The sequence below is a fragment of the Hermetia illucens genome, chromosome 1 (genome assembly GCF_905115235.1).
Source record: "Hermetia illucens chromosome 1, iHerIll2.2.curated.20191125, whole genome shotgun sequence".
NCBI classification, from domain to species: domain Eukaryota; kingdom Metazoa; phylum Arthropoda; class Insecta; order Diptera; family Stratiomyidae; genus Hermetia; species Hermetia illucens.
Window position 1 is genome coordinate 163,531,208 of NC_051849.1, and position 21,940 is coordinate 163,553,147.

General features: G+C 42.6%; 2 protein-coding genes across 2 annotated transcripts; one reads left to right on the forward strand and one right to left on the reverse strand.

Moving 5' to 3' along the window:
• The first annotated feature begins 7,617 nt into the window (after positions 1 to 7,617).
• Positions 7,618 to 8,314, forward strand: LOC119661196 (adult cuticle protein 1-like). Its single transcript, XM_038070418.1, has 2 exons — positions 7,618 to 7,772; positions 7,843 to 8,314. Exons 1-2 carry the CDS (start codon positions 7,767 to 7,769, stop codon positions 8,188 to 8,190), a joined length of 354 nt encoding a protein of 117 aa, XP_037926346.1. The 5' UTR covers positions 7,618 to 7,766; the 3' UTR covers positions 8,191 to 8,314.
• Positions 8,315 to 18,199: 9,885 nt separating this feature from the next.
• On the reverse strand, positions 18,200 to 18,877 carry LOC119661307 (adult cuticle protein 1-like). Its single transcript, XM_038070599.1, has 2 exons — positions 18,718 to 18,877; positions 18,200 to 18,650 (listed from the first exon to the last, which is right to left on the reverse strand). The coding sequence occupies exons 1-2, from the start codon at positions 18,721 to 18,723 to the stop codon at positions 18,327 to 18,329; spliced, it is 330 nt and encodes a 109-aa protein (XP_037926527.1). The 5' UTR covers positions 18,724 to 18,877; the 3' UTR covers positions 18,200 to 18,326.
• Between the last annotated feature and the right edge of the window lie 3,063 nt (positions 18,878 to 21,940).

The window sequence follows — 21,940 nt, forward strand, 5'->3', positions numbered from 1 at the left end:
CATCGCTTGCCGCACAGAGAAAACCTGATCTTTTACTGATTTTCCTGGAGTGAAGTTTCTTTGGTATGAGCGAATGATGTTCTGGGCGTATGGTGCTATCCGCACTAGCAAGACCGCGAGAATATCCTATAGATGGTACAAAGCAACGTGATTTCTCTATAATCGTTGCACTCGCTTTTTATTCAGGAACAGATCATGCTCGATTGTCAGGCATTTATTAGCTGTTCCACACTTTGAGCATTAGTTGATAAATTACTTGGTGTAATTGGTCACCTCCATATTTAACCAATTCGGCTGTAATTCCATCGGCGACTTATGATTTTTAAGACCATGAATTGCACGGACTGTTTCTTCCTTGCTTGGTGGTGACAGGACTTGTTCGTAATCAGTTGGCGTGACCACCAACTCGCCGATATTTTCGTTGTAGACTAGTTCATGAAAATAGTGTGTAGTGAATGTGTTTAGAATTCGCTGTCATATGACTGTCAGAGGGGATTGAAGTTGATGTTCTAATTAGAGCCAACCATGCCAACGAGATAGTGACCTGAGTCTATATTGGCCTCCCCTATATGTTCTGACATTTATTAAGGCTGAGAGGTTGCGTCGTTTGATCAACAAAGGTCAATTTGGTTGAAAGTGATCCCGTTGGGAGAGCCCCACGTATTTTTGTCGACCGCTTTCTGCGCAAACCAGGTACTTCCAACGACCATTTCGCCCGATACTGCTAACTGAATTATCTGCAGTCCGTTATCATTGCTATCCTTACGAAAGCCCCTACTGTTGAAATCTCCAAGTATGATTTTGATATCATACTTTGGACAGGCTTGGAGGGTCTGTTCGTAGAAGCTATCCTTCTCCGACTCTGCAGTCTCCTCTGTAGGGGCGCGAACGCTGAGGAGGCTTATGTTTCTAAGTTTGCCTCGCAAACGCAAAGTTCATAGCCTTCCGCTTATGTTTTCAAAGCCGATAAGAACAGATTTCATTGTTTGGCTGACTAAGAAACCTACTCCGAGGACATGGTTAACAGAATGGCCACTATAATATATGGTGTAGTGGCTCTTCTCCAGGAAACTGGTCCCTGTATATTGGAACAGAATATGGGCTAGCTGCTGAGTAGCATAAAGTAACATTTTGAAAATAATAATGACGCTAACTACAATTAATTGGCAATACGATGCAAATTCAAGCTTTGAATAGCAAGAAGATGAATGTTCTCAGGAAACTGGTTGAATGGTAAGGGCCCTAGGAATCCTAAAATGGAATCTTCTTCTCCTTACTTACTCTTTGTCTTCTTCGATAATTAGTCAGTGGGTCTAGATTGGGTTCATCTAAACTCGCTACCAAGTTCTCTCTGTCGTGAACCTGCTCCGCTTTGGGTTGAGTGGTTTTCAAATTACCCGGTAGCTCGCCGACACATTCCCTTTCGATCCGCCTTTAGATCGTTTCCTATCGGCTTGAATATAGACTAATATTTTCATCTTCATTACGGCGAGGCGGCGTTCATTTTCCTTGGTGTCTGCCCAGGACTCGAACCCATAAAAGCCTGCATGAGGACCGGGATTCATTGACCTGTCGATTTTAAGGAATACCAGTTATAGAGCGATAGAGATATACATGAGGTTCATTAGTGGCTGGGATCACCGAAGAAGCTCATATGACTGATAGCCATCATGACGATTAAATTAGATTTGGTGGCCAGAGACTGTTTTATTTAGTTTGTGTTATGGATAGGGCTGGAATGGTGTAAAGGTGATAATTTTCTGGCAGGTGTTGGCACTACCCAAAGTGTCTCGTGTCTGACTGCAAAGGAAACATTTTCTTGTAGCCACCCGAGTAAAACATATAAAATTCAACTATTATTGCTTGACATAGATAAATCTACATTTTATTTGACTTTAGGTGTGTCTGGCGAGGGGTTGCCACTATGTTGACCGTCTGGTAATGGAAAACTTGATTCCTGACACTATTCAGAAGAAAATACAAAAGAGTACCCTTTATACTATGACGTTGTTAAATAGACGCTTTAATCAACTGTATTACCTACCGAATCAACGACTCAAACCCCGTAGTACACAATTATAGGAGCACAACCTGTGCCGCCTTTCCGCAGACAAATTTCCAAGTTTCATATGTATTTTGACGAAGGTCTCAGGTCCGGGGGCTTCTGTAACTAATAATGGCTCTGACGGAATAGATTCAAATGCTGATGTCTTATCGGTTTTGCGGTAGATATCCTTCTTCTGGGTTAAAATAGCGTATATCACCGCAGAAATTATGAGCACTAGACATGTCAGACCCAGGCGGAATTGTGGCCCTGTAGCAACCAATCCTTTGGTTTGGGAATTACTATGAAATGAACACTACTATTACTAATTACTATGAAAATGATTGATCGAGGTTTTGAACTTGCTTATTTACATTTGAAATCAACCTTCAGACCTTTCTTAAGGTTTTGTGTAAATCAAAACCTTATATGTGGTCCCCCGTTAGTTGGGGGCTTAAGAATACACTCAAAGCTTTCCCTACTTGTTGTAATAGGCGACTAAAAGTGATAGAAATTTGTGGGCTAGCAACCTGCAAATTCTGGAACGTTGGATAGGGACTGACCTGGCGGTAACGACCTGTGGCTATCGAAAACGACCTATGATTCGTTTCTGGATGGTAGCGAAGGTGCTCAAGATGCTCGTTTTCTCCAACTTGAGCGGGAATTCCAGCGATATAAACTAGACATTTTGGAACAAGGCAAAGTAAGATGGTGCGACTCTGGAGAGTACTCCTCTCCCTCTTGCGGCAATGTGCCTTTGTATTCTAGAGAGCGAAGTAGTACCAGACGCGTCTCCGGTGTCGGTCGCTTTCTTGACCTGGGAGCCGGTTTCTGAAGACTTCTAACTGCTAGATTTTAATCTAGGTTGAGGAGCATCACAATTGTACAATGGTTCCCACTATCGGAGACTTCCGACGTAGCGGAGAAGGATGCTTTCTATTAGCAATTAAATGTCGTCCAAAGCAAGCTTTCTATGAGCAACTAAATGTCGTTCAAGGCAAGGCTTCTGATGGTGACATTGTGATCGTGATGGGTGATCTGAATGTCCAGCAAGGTCATAGTGACCGTAACAATAATGGGGAAAGGTTCGTGGATTTCTACACTTTCCACCGCCTCGTCATTAGTAGCACACTGTTCGAGCACAAAGCCTATCATAAGGTCAATTGGGTTTCAACTGACCGACGCCATACGAGCAATCAGATCGACCACTTCGCGATCAGCAGTAGATTCAGGAAGAGAGGCGCTAGTATCGGCCTCGAAAGGGATCACTATCTGATGGTCGCTTTTGTTCACTTGCGTGTTGCGTCTGCCACTTCTAGCAAGGCTGGGGAGCTGCGACCCCTAAATCCAGCACCGACCGCTTGTACAACCCAATTGTCACAGTGGGAGAGCTATCTTGCTGATCGAGCGGCAGATTTACTGAGTAACAACCCTAAGAATATCGATGCCGCCATCAAAAATCTCTCTCTTTTCTTGCGTGCTGCATAGGTCATCCGCCACGTCCTGAAAGGACGTCATAACATCAGACTGTCTGTACTGTGATGTGAAGAAGTGTGAAGTGATTGAAGACTCTACTAGGCTACGAGCAATGGCGGCGCGCTCGAACTTCTGGTGACAGCCGAGCAAAATCCTGGGAATTTCAGCGTAGTGCACGCCGTGATAAAAAAAATTATTCGCTATTGCGCTGGTCAGGGAAGTGGAAAATGCGGCAGATCTCAATGATTTCCGAACTATATACGGCATCATGAAAGAGCTTATATGAGTTGCAAATGTTTCAATTGTCCTGTGAAGGACGTTAACGGTTGACTTGTCATTCACGATGATGAACAATTAAAGAGGTGGAAAGAACACTTCACCAGGGTTCTGGTGGATGAGATGACTGGTCTCCGTAATATGTTGATACGGACTTTTCTTCTAAGCAGAATAGAAATCATTTCGGAGTAAAGCCGCTGAGCTTTAAGATCTTCCCACAGAGTTATTTATCGCGGCAGTTACTGCATCCTCTCGTACCGCAATCTTGGAAATCCGAAGAAGACGATAATTGGTAAGATTCCAAAAATGGGCATCCGTTTTAAGTGTGACAATTGAAGGGGTATCTGCGTGCTCCCTACCATGGCAAAGATAGTAGTTCAAATAATCCTGTAACGCATCGAAAAACATCTCGAAAGCATGATTGACACAGAGCAGGCTGGTTTCCGCTCCGGATGCTCTTGCACTAACCACATCAACACCCTACGGATATTTGGAATAGTGCGCCGAATGTATATCTTCGCTTCACCAGCTCTTCATCGATTTCGAGGAAGCTTTCAATGGCGTGGACTGGGAGTATATCTTAAGGTCTCTATCTAGGAGGGCATTCTGGAGAAAGTAATAACTATTGTCAGAGCAACATATGATGGCGCAATATGTCACGCGCTGCACCGAGGTAAAATCTCGGAGGATTTTGAAGTTCAAAGCGGAGACCACCAGGGTTGTATCCTGTCAACGATATTATTATCTTCTCGTTATCGTTAATGTTCTCCATGCTGCCGTGTGTGAATGTGGAGGAATTCAATGGGCGATGACATCTTTCTTCAAACACCTCGAGTACGCTGATGACATCAAGGTTTTCAGTTTGACTGCATTCGGTGCTCTATATAAAATCTGGCAGTTATCTCAACACTTAGATCAAGTTGGGATTGTTCTCTGCTAGTGTTCTTTCTGTGTTGCTATATGGGAGTAGAACAGTGAATTCAATTGTTACTCAAAAGTTCCAAGTTCATCGGAGTACGCTAGACTGACACTATCTTAAACGACCAACTTGGTCGGCGCTCAGCCTTGGCACTCGTATGCGATGTGATAGGAGGACGGAAGTGGCAGTGGATAGGTCACACATTGAGGAGGGGTGATAACTGCATTGCAGGCTATGCCATACAGTGGAATCCACTCTCCCAAGATGGCCGACAAGTGGGTCGCCCCAAGGGCACTTGGCCCATGTGTATCTACCGCGTATCAATTGTAACACTCTTCGGATGATTGTAAAGATCATTTGTTGATGTTTTATCTCCAAGACTTCCTCAAACCGCGGGTATTGTGGCATCCTTTTTCTCCTTGCAGGTATTACGGAGCACTTTGTGGTGGATGACTTCAGGTTTCTCTTTCAGCTGATTGGCAGTTGGGATTCTGGGTGGAGTCATAGTTCGAGCCCGGATGCTGGAGCCTGTATATGCTCTGACATTCATCAAGGCCGTGAGGTGGAGGCGTTTAATGAACACGTGGTCAATTTGGTTGAAAGTCGTCCCGTCTGGAGAAACCCATGTAAATTTTTGGACCGTCTTCCGCGCGTGCAAGACTGCTAATTGAATAACCCGCAGCCCCTTATCATTGGTGTTTGTTTCTATGTCAGCTATGGCCACTGACAAACTGCATAAATACGGGTTCTATTTTGATGGATCTTTTCACTGCCTCGTGGAAGACTCTGACTTTCTGACTCTGTAGTTTCTTAATGAGGCTTATATTTCCAAATTTGTCTCGCAAATGCTTATGTTTTCAAAACCGATAATAGGATGTTTTATTTTTAGGCTGACTAGGAAACCTACTCCGATGATATGGTTTACAGGATGGAGGTTATAATATTTGCTACAGTTGATATTTTCCAGGAAATCAGTTTAGTGCATTTCTTGTAGCGCTGTTACATTAGCCAGGACATTGACTAGCTGCTAGGTAGAATTCGATCTGTAAAGGGAGCCAAAATTGTTAGTCCGTTTTTTTTCTCGGCTTCGTCGTTGTAAAATCCAGCTGGTCTGAGGTTTGTTTTGTGGTTTCTTAACAATTCTTTTTCCATTTCGGGTTATCAGCTCTGCCTAACCCCCAACTTAAAGGACCAGTTGGTACAATTTGTCCCGCTTTTATGCGCGAGAGACTCGCCTCCATCCTTCTCTCTCTGCAGTTTTTCATCAAGAGTGAACTCCCGGCGATCACCACTTGGAGATTGAGAAAGGGTTTGGTAGTAGAGCTGTTGGTGTTGGTTCAACAGGTGTATCCCAGGTTTTATGGTGTATAGTGTGTACTAATTTTCGTTTTGACCTGGAAGGTATACTGCCCTTTGACCGGCGGCCGCTCAACGCTTCAACAACCATAAATTTGCTTTTCTATTTTGTTCCAAATCTGAAAATGCAGCTATTAAAATTCGTATCAAGATTAGGCTGCTCCCTGTTAGTGCTCTCTCTCTCTCTCTGTGGTACTGTGTGGGAGTACTACATAGAACATGAGCACTACTGTTACTCAGAAGCTTTTAAATTTCACCACGTCATGTCATCATGTCTGTGTCTAGCTGCAGTGTATTTTTGCCTAAAACAATAACTAATGACCGACTAGATCGGCGTACGGGCCGGATATCCGTGGAAGTGTTAATGAGAATATGGGAGTGGCAGTGGATAGGTCACATATAAAAGAAGGACCATAACCTCATTGTGGATTATACCATGCAATAGAACCCGCTGTTCCAAGATGGCCAGCTAGTGGGTCGCCTTACAGCTACGCGGCATAGATCGGTCCAGGATAAGAAGAAGCTTCTCTGAAAATCCTTGATAGTTATGCCTCACATTGCGGTTTGTAGCAACCGCATATATATTTTTCAACAGCCCCTTAGAAAAACGTATGCCATTATTGAAAGCAGAACTGCCAGTCGATAAGAATTAGCTTCAGGTGGTGATTGTCCTGACTTTTGTCACTTTCTTCTCGGATGAAAGCGTTTTAATTTTAACTCCATTACTTCAAGAGTCAAATCAACTTTTTTGGTAGCGTTTTCACTTATCCTGTGATAAAATCATAGTCAGGTATATTTTTGGTGATCCGTGATCAGTTGGATTCACAGTTGATGGATTTTTTTAATTAGAACCTTCCATGGCTAAGGAAAGGATTGCCTGCTTTTTCCTGCATCGATCTCATTCTTCATTTTCCTGCTTCAGCGATTAGATTTTGTCAGACTTTTCACAGCCTTTTACGAGGAATACCAGGCATTGCTAAGTGAACTTTATAATTGAATGCTTTATCTTACTAAGGTGGAAATTTATTGAACAAATGAGAAAGTGTTGGTCCTTTCTATACTACCGTCGTAAACCAAATGTTATTTGATGGATATTTGATAAGTATTCTCTGATTTGTCTAAAGCGTCTTGACCAAGAGAAACTGAAGCTATATCGCGTTAAAAGCCCATGGACTACCCCTTTTATGACTGGAAATGAGACAGAACATTATTTGAGAGAGTGTGGCTCAGATTCGATTTGTTAATGAACAAACTCTACTAATTTTTTTATAACAATGCAAAAAGGATTTACTTTGAACTTCTATATCCTTTTATTTGGCTAATTTAATAAAGTTTTTGATAGCACTGAGGATTAGTTCAAAGCAATAATTTTGTGCTCAGTATTATAACTCTAGATTATGTCGCAGAGATCGCTGCGACTACTTTAATCCCGTGTTCTTTCATCCAAACCTGTTTTCTAGTTGTAGCCATAATGTTGCTGGATATAAACAGATTGTTATACTTGGATTAAGTTTTTGGTATAATGTAATAAGTTAATTGTATTGCAAATGAAATCGGAATACTTCATTAAGCGTGCGTGATCAGTTAACTAGTATAAAAGCTGAATATCGCTGGCCATCATGCATCAGAAACCATCGACAGCTGGGAGAATCGCAAGATCTACCAAGAGAAGTGAAAATTTTCTAGAATTCAAAGATGAAGGTGAATAACTGAAACTCTGCATAATTAAAGAAGTAGTTTAACTCTTAAAATATTAACAATTTGTTTTCAGTTCGCCGCAGCCGTAGTCATCCTTGCTGCCCTTGTGGGCATTGAGTGCTCAATCATCCCCCTTGCACCAGCCCTTTCTTACACTGCCGTAAGTGGTCCTACCTTGGTCGCTGCTGCACCAACAATTCTCGGTCCAGGAATCGCTACTATTCGAGGTCCCGCTATTAGCCCTCTTGCTCCAGCTGCGGTTGCTATTGCGCCAGCTCATGCAGTCGTTGCACCAGCTGTTGTAGCTGCTCAAGGAAGCTATGTAGCTCAAACACGTGGTGCAGTGCATGTTGCTCCCTTAGACGGACATGCAAACTCAGCCGCATCAATTAATTTGCAGCCTGCCCCCGGAACTATTTAAGGATACAAATATTTTCTTATCTTGATCCTGCATGCCATTGATAATCTGTGCCAAGATTGTGTTCTCTTATTAATTTATTAAGAAAATTATTTATAAGTCAAAGCAATAAACGAGATCTCCTTAATCAGTTGTATCTTAGTTCAAAAGGTAGATGAATAGTGGTGAAAATGATGATGGGAGGTGAAGCCAATGTTTACCTGATTTGCTGCAAATAGGATGGGACAATTTTTGAAGACCTTTATGTTCCACTAGACTGACTTGAGTTTCGGGTACAGATCTGCACAAGTATGTATGAACTAATGTATGAAAAGTCCACAATCTGTGCTAAATCAACCGACGCGTCTGATATTTGAATTGAATTGTCGTCAAACTTTATTTTAGCATCTTCCTTCTAGGTAGTTTACCTACCCTTAGTGGTAAAGGAACGTATTGAAAAAAGCGGAATGGGGTTCCTAGAAGTCCTGAATGTGCATCCACTTGATGAGGAATGGGTTCAATTGTCTGCCACTATTTTCATTCATGAGAAAACCTTTTTTTTTTAAATGAGGACTAACGTTTTTGTCTAGGGTAAAAGTAATCCATCAGGTGCTGCCTTACCTCTTCCTGTAAGTGATTTCTTTTAATACTAAAATAAAGTTACACCTGCTCCTGCCGCATTAGACCCAAACTGGGCTCTTTCCGCCTTGAATATGCTTCAAGTTCATGTTGAATCTCGCCCGTCCAAAGTAGGAGTGAATCAGCATCCTATAAGTTCCCTGGACCTGGACGCCGACCAAAATCAAAGTGGCTTTTGATACTTGGAAGTTTTGGTAGTTATGCGCCAAACGTTAGGAGAGACAGACCAAGGGGCTTTTTGTTTTGGAGAAATTAAATTAGAATCAATCGTCCGTCTCTGATAACGTATCATAAATGTAGAGCGGAACTCAGCATCATACTAAACACCGTTTCCCTGGCGGGTACATTATACTCTTTGCGAGACTCGGTAATGTTCTCAATCAGAAATCAGGGAAAGCAACTTCAAACTAGGTTACAGATAAGACTTTTGGAGAAGTACTTAGAGCTAATCTAGTCAGTATAGTTTCCAAGGCTCATGCGTTGCATATGTACGCTGAAATAAAAGTCTGCCTTAAATGACCTAGTTTTATGTAAGCGAAAACATCTCAAATCATCTTGATATTTGCAAATAAGAAAAAAACTCTAATCTAATCTAATCATGTGAGAGATGAGCTTCTTATTTCAAAGAACTTTAAATTTCTCATACACAAGTCAATCATCAGAACTCACAAGAACTAGGGCCAAGCGTAATGGAAACGTTGGCAGAAATGACTAAAAAACTAAAACAAAATAATTCTTTGCGACTTCATTCATATGAACTTGCTTCGTTGTAGTATTGACGAATTGATATGGGATGATGACGTCATACGTGTTGTAGAATGCATGAAATTCACAAAAAATGGCAAAGTTTCACCCCCTATAACTTTGTTAATAATAGTTGGATTTTCTTCATTATTATTATCCCTTACACTCATGCCAAATTTTGTACTTTTGGGACGGACATAAGGGGGGTTATCGGGTAAATTTCTAAAATGTGGAAATATTATTATTAACTTTATTTGTGCAGATATCGGAACCGGATGTATTTTCAGGCCTAGATTTTGTAGAAATGCACCACTGCATTTTTTCAGATTTTTCGGTTGGATAGGTTCTGAAAACGAGACCTGTTACATTTTTTGGGGGACATATTTTGAGCCCTCACTCCCCTATGTTTCACCCGATATCAAATATGGAATCAGTTTCGAAAAGTTCTAATTGAGCCCTTTAATTTGGTACCCCACATGACATTTTATGAAAAAAAATGTTGCACCCTCCATTCACATGCATGGGGAGCCCCCCCCCCTTAAACTTAATACAAAATGGCGCCACTTGCTGCATGTAAAGGGAACAACAGATCACATACTCTTTTCAATTTTCGTGACAATCGGTCCAGCCGTTTTCGAATAAACCGGCTGTGACAGATAGACTGACAGACAGGCATACAGACATAATTCCAGTAACCACAGACGAAGCCTTGGACGCAGTGAAAAAGGTCCGGGATGCCGCAACCTCAGGCATGGATCGAATCCCCAACAAGGTGCTGAAATTGGCAATGAGAATGGCACCAAGTATGTTTGAAGAAGGGTCCTTCCCTGCAGAGTGGAAAATACAAAAGCTTATATTTATCCCGGAGACAGGTAAGCCGATAGGTGAACCAACAACCTATAGATCGATCTGTCTTCTGAATACAATAGGCAAGGTCCTCTATAATCGGTTATATCCATTATTTGATAGCGGAGGTTATTTATCGAATAAGCAGTTTGGCTTCCGGAAAGCTCGGTCAGCGGTTAATGCTACCAAATTGGTTTTTGAACTAGCCAGAAAAGCCTGCGACGAAGGGAAATACTGCGTACTGGTGACTCTTGACATCAAGAACGCGTTCAATTCTGCCAGATGGAATCATATCATCGAAGCGCTCATCGCGGCACACACACCAAAAGACATACTAAATATACTCTTCGATTAGTTCCAGCAGCGGAAGCTACTTTATGATATGGGCGAAGGGTCGAAAATGAGTGTAATAACGGCAGGAGTTCCCCAGGGATCTGTTCTGGGCCCTCTGGTATGGAACTTAATGTATAATGGCGTTTTACGGCTTCCAGTAGCTAAACAAGCTGTTGTCATAACATCCAATCACCCCGACGAAGTATATGTCTATATGCGATGAATATATACGAACGAGACTATACGGACGATCAAGTCTTGGCTTAAAGACCACGGACTGGAGGTTGCCGAACACAAGATGGAGTTGGTGCTCTTTACAAAGCGACGGAAACAGAAAACTGTTGAATTTCGCATCGGGGCGCATGTTGTTAGTTCTCAGCCATCGCTGAAATACCTGGTAGTAATATTCGGCTTCAAGCTGAGCTTTAAACCCCACCTAAAGCTTACTGGGCAGAAGTGGTGACTATCAGCTCAACACTGGCAAGGATGCTTCCAAATGTAGGCACCCCGAAGCACAGTCGACGATTACTTTTATCGCGAGACGCCAGCTCTGTACTTTTATATGCGGCACCAGTGTGTGCGTCGGCGACAAAAATCGTAGAAAATTGCGAACAGCTTCAAGCTTCATATCGATTAAGCGCTCTCCGAACATGATGCGCCTACCGAACAACATCTTATGAGGCAGCATGCGTGATTGCGGGGATAATCCCGGTAGATATTCTAACCGATGAGGCAAGTCGTCTGTACGAAAATCAAGAAAAGAGCCTAAACAAGTAAAGTGAGCGTTTGCGGTCACTGGTTGCATGGCAAACAGCATGGGGCCAAGCGGAAAATGGCCAGTGGACACATAGGCTTATCACAGACATAAGCATGCGGACTATGCAGAACCACGATGAGACGAGTTTTGATCTGATTCAGTTCTTAACCGGACACGGTGGATATAAGAGTTACTTTTATAGGTTCGGGCTAGATGAATCGCCCGATTGTCCTACGTGTGAAAGTACAGCCGAAAATGCAGAACACGTTTTCTTCGCCTGCCCCAGATTTCAAAGCTCAAGGAGAAAGCTTAAGACAGAACTAAATAACCGTTTTACGGTGGAAAATGTGATAACGGTAGTTGCACTGGTGAAACGGAACCATCACTAACTAAAAACAGCAGAAGTATAGCGAAGACATAGAAAGGAACGCAAAGCGGTAGCAGCTCGTTTGGAGTGAACAGTTAAGAACTGAACAGTCCCGTGAAGCAATACCGAAACGGTGGTCCCGCGGGTAGAGTGCGGGGAAAATATGCGAGGTTTTAGTCGGTAAGATTCAGGCATGCCTGTCCTAGATTCCAGATGCGTATCCATGATGGATTTCCTCCCGCCAAAAAAAAAAAGACAGACAGACGGACAGATAGACATCGACTCGATTCTAATAAGGTGATCATTTTTAAGGTTTCACACAAAACTTTAGAAATGATATTTTGAGAACGATGGGGTCCTAAGTCCGCATCAACTTAATGCTGGACCGGAGCAAATGGGGAGCAACTTACTCCCTCTTTCCTGGTCCACGGATCCTTCGCTTAGGGATTGCACCCAAACTTCACAGAAATGTCAAGCGATGATGGCTTTAAAAATGATCTTTCCGTGCATAGATCCCCGCTGAACTCATCAAATCAAGCGCCCTATGCACCATAAAATAGGTTTTTAAGTTAGTTCTCCCCATCTAAAATCACGAACAGATACCGCAATAGCAACCAAAGAATATAATTTTCTCTATCCACAAAAAAGGTAACAAGTTGACATGTGGCAATTACGGAGGCATTTCACTAGTTAGTACGTTCTATATGTATAATCTTCACAAAAAATCTAGAGAGAAGAATTAGGTTTTCGATTGGAAATTCAACATCGATGTCCACCAAATATTCTTGAATTTGGAGCGGGCATATGACAGCCATCATCAATTTCACAATGACCGGTATCCGGTTTAGGCCTGACTTAGTATGTTCCTTACTAAGGTAGACCTACACCGGATACCGGTTATTGCAATATTGACTGAAATGTGATATAAAAATTAATTCTTGACTTGGGAGTTCCAGTCCCACACAACGGCGCAGGTTAGAGTCAATACTAAAACAGTCTGGCACTGGAGTTGTTTCGGGTCGACTCAAAAGGCACGCTGCTTTATAAGCCGTGCTAAATCGTCACATACTCGGACAATATAAATATCAAGGCGCGAGCTTTCACATCGGCAAAGGAGGCTTTTATAAACCTCGATAAAAGAGTAAACTTTAGTTAATCTACGAATTAATGAAAACGAGATGCAAATTATGATGGAAAGGAGAAAAATGTCGCCCACTACATAAAATATAACGTACTGGCTAGTACAACTTAGCAAATGTAAACAACTTCAGTGCGTTCAACTGATGAAAAATGGAAATGAATTTGATGAAATAAAAGGCATAATTCAGTCGGCAAACGGAGCCTTCTACTCAATCCTAAAGGTTTCAAAAGCAGCTACATACACAGGAAAGCAAAGCTTCGAGTATATAAAAGATAATAAGTCCTATTCTATGCTACGGATGTGAAACATGGACTCTAACGCAAACTTCGGAAAACCTGGTCAATACCTACGAGAGAAGAATCCTGAATAATAAGAGCTAAACGAGAGGGCGACCAATGGTGAATCAGATACGATCATGAACTTCTCCAAATATGTGGCGACCCTGATGTTTCCAAATTAATAAAACTTCGGTACGCATGCATGGTCACGTTTAGCGTATAAACGACCGAAACCGGGTATTCGAAGGGAGGATAGAAGGACAAAAGCCGGTAGGAAAACTCTCTCTCTCTTGAAGAGAAGAGCGCGTCACTGCTGATCAAGATGGTTGCAGGAGTGACATCCTGAAGGGCAATGCCCAAAATGGGATGAAGAGCCCCGACGACTGCAACAATTAGATGCACTCCTTTTCTTAGCTCCAATTCTCATCGTCATCAGCATGGCAACCAACAGATTGTGTTCTTCGAACATAAAGAGTAGAGAATGGGATGCCATGTCGAAAGCAGCTCCAATCCAATAGAAAATCCACATGTGAATAATGTTGTTACCGGGCATTGAAATTGAAGCATTTAGGAGACGGCTAACTAATGGTGTCCTGCTTTCGAAGCAAAAGCACTCTATACATAAATTCAGGATGGTTTCCATTGTATCGTTGTATATTCCGCATTACTGCTCAGTTGACTATTCCAAACTGCAGCTTACGCAAATATGAAGAGAGGATCATCCAGCGGCCATCATCTGTATACGTACGGCATTCTAAACAGTCTTACGTTCACTAGCTGTCATACTTCCATCAGTAAGATTCTGCTTCGAAACCGCGTGTTGAAGTATAATTGAATAGCTGACGACTCGTGCTTTTTATAGGCGCACTCCCCACATGAACTTAGGTAATGATTAGACTTCATCACAGAATTGACCATAATATGTGATTTGCCCAATGAATATTTACTTTGAGGTGGCCAAGAGGCTATTGGGAGAGAAAGCTTTGGTTGCGCGCCTAGAACCCTGAAAACCCAGGATCTACTTCATAGAAAACAGTAAAGTAGAAAGGGTCATCAAGCGCGAATGTCCGGAGGCAACCAATGCTCGGATTAATACCATCTTAGAAAACTCCCGAGGCCAAAAAGTCGCTGCCGTGGAAATTGCCTAACACTACTGGGGAAAGGAAGAATTGGTTGGGTAATATGAAAGATACGAATTCAGACCCCCCCCACCAAATGTTACAGATTCTTAAATTATGGGCACATATTTGCAACCACCAAGGGAAGCATTCTGGACGTAACTTTTGCGTCGGAATCACTGGTGTCGCTGGTCGACAGGTGGCGAGTTTTTGAAGATTTCTCGATAGGCAGCCATCAATACATCGGATTTAAAATGGTTGATGCGACCTATCGGTGCGCGCCACCCCAGTGCTCTTTTTGTGCGTGAAACGTCGCGAAGGTAAATACCAGGAGATATGTCAAAATTCCTCCTCCTATGGTGTCACTATAGCTAACACTGTCGTAGATTTAGTTATGAATCCGATGAGCTCCGTAAGGAGTGTAACAAACCCCAGCACAGAGTTTAAACGACCAAGAAAAGACATATATTTCAATGGCAAATTCCAGATCAGCTAAAAGGGAACTCCGCAGCGCAATAAATAGAATCAAATTTTGCTGCTGGTACGACCTGGCTCAGGAGGTGAATGGAGACCGCTGGGGACTCGATTACAAATTTGTGCCTTAAAAGTCAGGGATTTCGCGGAAACCCTGTTAACTTAGGCTGAACAGACAGACCCCATTAAACGGGCTCAATTCCCAGCGCATCCCATCCCATCAGCGTGAATGGCCGCTATGACTGCTCACTTTTCTCTTTTAAAGAGGCATTCCTATCTATGAAAACAAGAAGAGGCTAGGAATAGATGGACGGTAGCCCGGCAGACGTGTGCAAACTACATTAGTACACCAGCATCGGCTGGATCTACTGCTTTTTTCCTTCACGATGGAAGATGGCGAGGCTTGCTTTGATTAGCCAAGGGAAAGGCGACCTTGAGCTGCTGTCGACATACCAACCACTTTGTATGCTTGGCACTGCCGGAAAAGTGCTCATATGTAGACACGCTGAAGCGATACGTGTTGCCGCAGATTCATTCGCACGACAGTTCAGTTTTAGGGCAGGGAAATCACCAGCGGATGCTATAAAGCAAGTCCAGGATGCCGTGCCTCGAGGAGAGACATACAGCTGCCGAGCTGAACGGGAGCTGATCCTCATAACGCTTGAAGTCGGAAATGCCTTTGGATAGACATTCTAGACACACTAAACGATGCTTTCCACCTGTTGAACTATCTCTTACGGATATTGAACGATTACCTGAGGAACCGTTCGCCTTTTTATAAGACGCAAGAGGCTCAGAAGAGGATGGATATCACGTCGGTGGTAGCACAAGGATCCATACAAGGGTCGGACCACTGGAAGGTTTCCAACGGTCGGTGAGTCGATAATCGAGTCGAAATCAACTTTTAGGTAGCTTGGATTGACGCTCGACTCAAAGATGAGCTTTTTCGAGCAAATCATCGACCCTAAGTGGGCTAATGGCATTCATTTTGGGTGCTGGTGCTTGGGTGCTATCAGGAGTCATCTTATCTGCAGCGCAGAGGTGTGAGCTGATGCTCTTGGCAAGGAGCTATATCATAACCTTCTTCCAAAGATACAAAGACGGGGAGCTTTGTGCGTGGCGTCTGCTTATCGCGCTGTGTCAGAACCGTGGCCGTGATGTTGCTTTCGAGAGTGTTGTAGTTCTTGCTAAGGAACGTGAAGTCATATGCAACCATAAAAGAGAACAACTAATTAAGATGGTTTCTCGTGAAGAACTTTTGGCAAAATGAGACAAGAGGACTGCCCAGGTCATTGGCAACTTAAGTGCTTGTTTTTTTGAGTAGGTGAAAATCTTCAAAAGACACTGGCCCTGACACGCCCGCGTGTGGGATTCTTACCCACTAAGACCACCCCCTCGGTTCTTCCTTTCCTCCACAAACCTTGGACAACCTTAGCTCTGGGTCCTCTGGGACACCATCGTAGTTTGGACAATCGGGTGAGGTATCTAGTTTAAACCAGAAGAGGTACTGGCGATATCCTCCATGCCCCGTGGAAAACTGAGTAAGATTATAATTAATCTCACCGTGCCGTCTCTCCAACCACTCCTTGATGGCGGAGATCATCATCAACGGCACAACAACCGGTATCCGGTCTAGGCTTGCCTTAATAAGGAACTCCAGACATCCCGGTTTTGCGCCGAGGTCCACCAATTCGATATCCCTAAAAGCTCTCTGGCGTCCTGACCTACGCCATCGCTCCATCTTAACCACGGTCTGCCTCGTTTTATTTTTCTACCATAGATATTGCCCTTATAGATTTTCCGGGCTGGATCATCCTCATCCATACGAATTAAGTGACCCGCCCACTGTAACCTATGTGTGTCATGGTATCGCTCATAAACTTGGTCATTATGTAGGCTACGGAATCGTCCATCCTCATGTAGGGGGCCAAAAATTCTTCAGAGGATTCTTCTCTCGAACGCGGCCAAGAGTTCGCAATTCTTCTTGCTAAGAACCCAAGTCTCCGAGGAATATGTGGCGCGGCAGGATTTGCAGCATTCGAAATTTTTTTATACAAGGGATCCGAAACAAGAACACTCAGCCAACTTGTAGACCAATGAACTACACAGCGCGCTAATCATATCTACGCGCCATCATAGGCGGTTCCTGCCAATGTCCTTTGACTCCCTCCACAATTTTCAGAGAAACTTGCAATCCGCTACTACTCTTCTGTGTCGCATAGTTCTACGGCAACCTATTCGTTAGTCATCCTGGGATAGTTGATGCAATTCGATGGCAATTAGTTAGTAATCGCCCTTCCTTATTCGTTCTCTTATCAAGACTTTTCATATTTTGTCTGTATTAGCCCAGAATACCCCGATTGTACGATGTAGATATAAACTGATAAAGGCTTGTAGCATTTGAGTAATGGTGGAGATCACTTTCACATAGTGCCGCAGAGAGAACATTGGCCCAGAAGAGTCATTTTCAGATTTGGGAAAAACCAGCGAAAGTGGTTTAGTGCTGCTACTGCATCGAGTGACATTAAATGTAGTGCCATTGCCTGCAGAAACGAGACTTCCTGAATACATAGCAATGACCTCTCTGGGCGAGAACTTTGGTTGGTGGTGATGTTGGTTTGTAACCTTGATGTTTTGGTAATAACAGTACTTAAAAATTTAAATGGGGTGGTTACCAACCCATATATTTCTTTGCCTTTTAGTTGCCTTTTAGTTGCCTTTTACGCAAGCCGGAAATATTTTGAATGCATTTTAAAACTTCACCACCGAGTTTAAAAAAGACTTGGGATGTGATCCTTCCCGCTAACGAGGGGGGGGAATGAAAGTAACGAACTAATGGTAGTCAATATCCATAAATCTTAACAAATACCCGCGTAGACATATGTTTATAATGATGTACTGTCGACTTTTAAGTGCTTCTTCTTTAATCTTTTGTGGTATGCAAGTCATCCAATTGCTATGGGTTGTTCACCTTCTGTTCAATTCCTTTTGAAATTAATGTTGCGAGGTCTACCTACACAAGCTAGATAAATGCATGTCTAAATCTATGTAAATCAAGCAAATTTCAAATGTGGTGAAGAAGATCCTAAAGTCAAGTCAGTTAGCTATTGAATCGATGTTAAGGAGATTGGAAGTATCCGGCTCCTTTGAATTCACCAAATACCAACTGAAATTCAAAATCAGGCTCGAAAGTCGAAGTCCCAAACCTGGCTTAGAATCCATAGTTCCATATAACAACTGGAGGTCTGTTCCTTTTCCTGCAGAACAAGTTCATTTATATAATATATTCAGCACTTATCCCGGTAAATACCACAGAATAAAAGGAAATGCCATTGGTAACGTTGCTTGATTCATTAACATTTATTTCGTAACAAACTATCATAAGAACACAACATGATCATTTTCATCACCGCGGTTATATGGAGACCCTTTGTACTTCCAGTGAAATTGAAAAGATGCGACCTTAAACTGTTCCTGGGGCAGCTTCTAGGTTGATTGAGGCAGCTGAGTTGGCATGACCCTCCAATGGAGCGACATGAACTGCTCCACGTGTTTGGGCAACATAGCTTCCTTGGGCAGCAACAACAGGTGCAACTACAGCCGGTGCGACAACAGGAGAAGCAATGGCAACAGAAAGCGGAGCAACAGCTGGTCCTCGGATTGTAGCAATACCAGGGGCAGCAGCGATAATGCCTGGACCGCTAACTGCTGTATAGGAAAGGCCTGGAATAATGACCGAGCATTCAACGCCAAAGACGGCAGCAAGAACGATTGCGACAACGACGAACTATAAGAACAATAAAAAGAATCTTTACTCGAAAAGCAACTGAATTGAGTTAGTTTTGGATTTTTACCTTCATATTTGTATCTGTCTTATGCTTCCAACAAAGGGACTGCGTTAGATTCTTCCTTTGAGCTGTTGATGGCTTCTGATGCTAAATCAAGCAATCCGCCCAGCTTTTATAGTTGTCTTACTTCACGCATTCAAAGAATATTCAATCCATCTTGTAACTGTAACAGAGAGCAATTATTGCATTATTCTTAGAAGCTCGACTGCCCTGAAGGTAATGTAGCTCCCAAGCTAATGCCGTCATCAAACGGGTTCAACGTAAGAATCTACATCATTATCATGGAGAAAGTTGCCCCGTCTCAATTAGCATCGATTGAGTGATTATAGTTCTTTGATAGAATTCAATAATTGAAGAAAATTCATTATAAAAGAATTCAGATACATATAAGGTGGACAGGTTTTATTTGAGTTTCCTTTTATAAAGGAATAATTACTGCTCCTTTCATTGCAATCAACTGGGTTTGACTATGATCTAGTATGAATCCATAATTTATGAGGTACGTCAAACAGTTTAGATAGTGGGAGTCAAGGTACAGTTAGATATGAATGGAGGCAAATTTGTATGTGCAGAAGCTACTGGATTTTCAGTTTTGTTGTCAGTCAAATATGTCCTTGAGTTTCGAGATTCCTTTTTCATAAAACTATTATTTTGATTAGGTTTCAATTCCTTGTAGACAAGTCTAGAAGAAAAAGCAGAGCTTGAATATACCATGTTTATTTTCATGTCATTGGCAATGAATTTTATTCGTGAAATTGCTGGCGAATATATTAGACTGTTGTTGCTATTTTTATGCAATTCTATCATTTTAAACTTTGATACCGAAAATATAAGGTAAATATTAGAATTCACATTCAAAATATTTCTTACCTGACAGAAACTTTAATAGCTAACTTTATCTGAGTTACTTTATCTACAGTTATAAATGAGGAATTTCAACTAATAAAATTCCATAGTGTTGTTCTCATAATTTTGTGGCACCAAGGAAGACGTTTTTAAAAAGGCTTCTTCCATTGTCTAGGATTTTATTTAATGACGAAGTGGATCGCATTGGGCATGGGACTGGCGACCGGGATAAAGGACCCCTCTAGCTTCACTCCCACAACATCCCACAGAACTTTCAGGGAATTATTTCGAACGAAGGACAGTTAGTAACTTAGACTGAGATCGAAATGAAACTAACCACTCAAGGAATTTTGCCGCGCATCAGCTAGGATGGCGTTTAAGAAGCTTCATATATGTTTTGATTATATATAGCATATTGTCATCTGAAAACAATTGTTCATTCGTAGACGGCCAATGTTCGCTTGGTGAAGCCTCAGTAGAACTGATGTAAATATAAATTCGGGCAGTCAAAGTGTTGTATAGGGGGGCGAAACGTGGATTGGCATCAAGGGCTGAGTAGGGCCGACAACCATACACGGAGCCTCTGACTGGATGGACAACACAACGGCGAAGCCGACATCGAAAACGGACTAATGATTTGTGCATTTTCTAATGGAACGTGCAGTTCCTGCACAAAAGGAAGGGAAGCAAACCGATAACCTGTCCCAATATAACACGGTAATATCGTCGCAAGTGATGCGTTGGATAGGGACCGGTTTCTTGGAAAAAAGCCGCAATACCATATTTTATAGTGGTCATTTGGTAAACCATGTGGTCGGAGTAGGTTTCCTAGTTAGCCAAAACATGAAACCAGCTGTTATCGGCTTTGAAAACATAAGTGAGCAGCTATGTAGTCTGCGTTTAGGAGGCAAATTGCGAAATATTAGCCTCATTGACGTTCACGTCCTGTAGAGGAAAGTCGGAAAAGGATAACTTGTATGAGGGAGTAGAGTTTACTCCCGAAATCGTCCCAGATATAATATCAAACTCATACTTAAAAAATTTTAATAGCCAATTAGCGACGCTGCCTTTATTCGAGCGATACGTTGGCTCCCGTCGTTTACAAAAAACTATCCAGCCAATAGTGTTGCACGAAATGATTGTTGAAAGTACTTGGTTTGCGGGGAAACCCAAACATACCTGCGCCTTTCCAGATAAGCGTAGCCGTAGCATACATAACATGTGAGCGAGAGAACGACCGTCTGGTTGTTAATAAAATCCGGCTCAGCTAATCCGCATGGGGGAGTATGATCCAGCCCTGAAAATCTATAAGAGAAATAGCGATGGTAGAAGACGAGGCAGACCCTGCCTCGGATGGAGCAATATTTTAGGCCAGGACGCCAGGCAGCTTTTAGGGATATCGAATTTGTGGACCTCGGCGCAAAACTCGGCTCGGAGGTCTGGAGATACTTACCAAGGCAAAGGGTAGTATAGATCCCAGGGCGAAATGTGGATTGGTATCCACGATAGAGCATAAAACCTGGGAAACGTCTGTTGAACCAACACCAACAGCTCTACTACCAAACCCTATCTCCACCTCCACGTAGTGATCGCTGGGAGTTCTTTCTTAATAGAAAACTGTAGGCGGAGAAGGATGAAGGCGAGTCTCTCGGTCCTAAATACGAGAAAATTGTATCAGCTGGTCTTCCACGGTAGGCGTTGGGTAGGGCTCACAAACCTCACATGGAAAACAAACCGCTACGAAGTCACGAAAATATCCTCGGACTGGATTGATAATACAACGATGAATCCGGCAACGACAATGGAATAACGATTTATGCATTCCCTCATGGAACGTGCGCTCCCTGTGCCTACTTGGAACTGCCAAGTAGCTAGCCGATACCTTGTCCAAATACAAGGCTAATATAACAGCACTGTAAGAGATGCGTTGGACAGGGACCGTTTTCCTGGAGAAGAGTCACTATAACATATATTATAGTGGCCATCCAGTAAACCAAGTGTTCGGAAAAGGGTTTCTTAGTCAGCCAAAAAATGAAACTTGCTGTTATCGGCTTTGAAAATATTATATAAGCAAAAGGCTATGCACTCTGCGGTTCCGAGGCAAATTTAGAAATGTAAGCCTCATAAACGTTCACCCCCCTACAGAGGAGACTAGAGAGTCGGAGGAGGATACCTCTACGAGGCAATTGAACGGACTGCGGATTATTCAGTTAGAAGTATCGCACGAAATGGTTGTTAAGTAGTTAATTTGTTCCGATAGCCGTCCACAATCAAACGTGGGCCTCTCCACACGGGACCACTTTCAACCAAATTGACCACGTGTTGATCGAACGGCGCCACCTTTCAGCCTTGATGAATGTCAGAACATATAGAAGGGCGTATA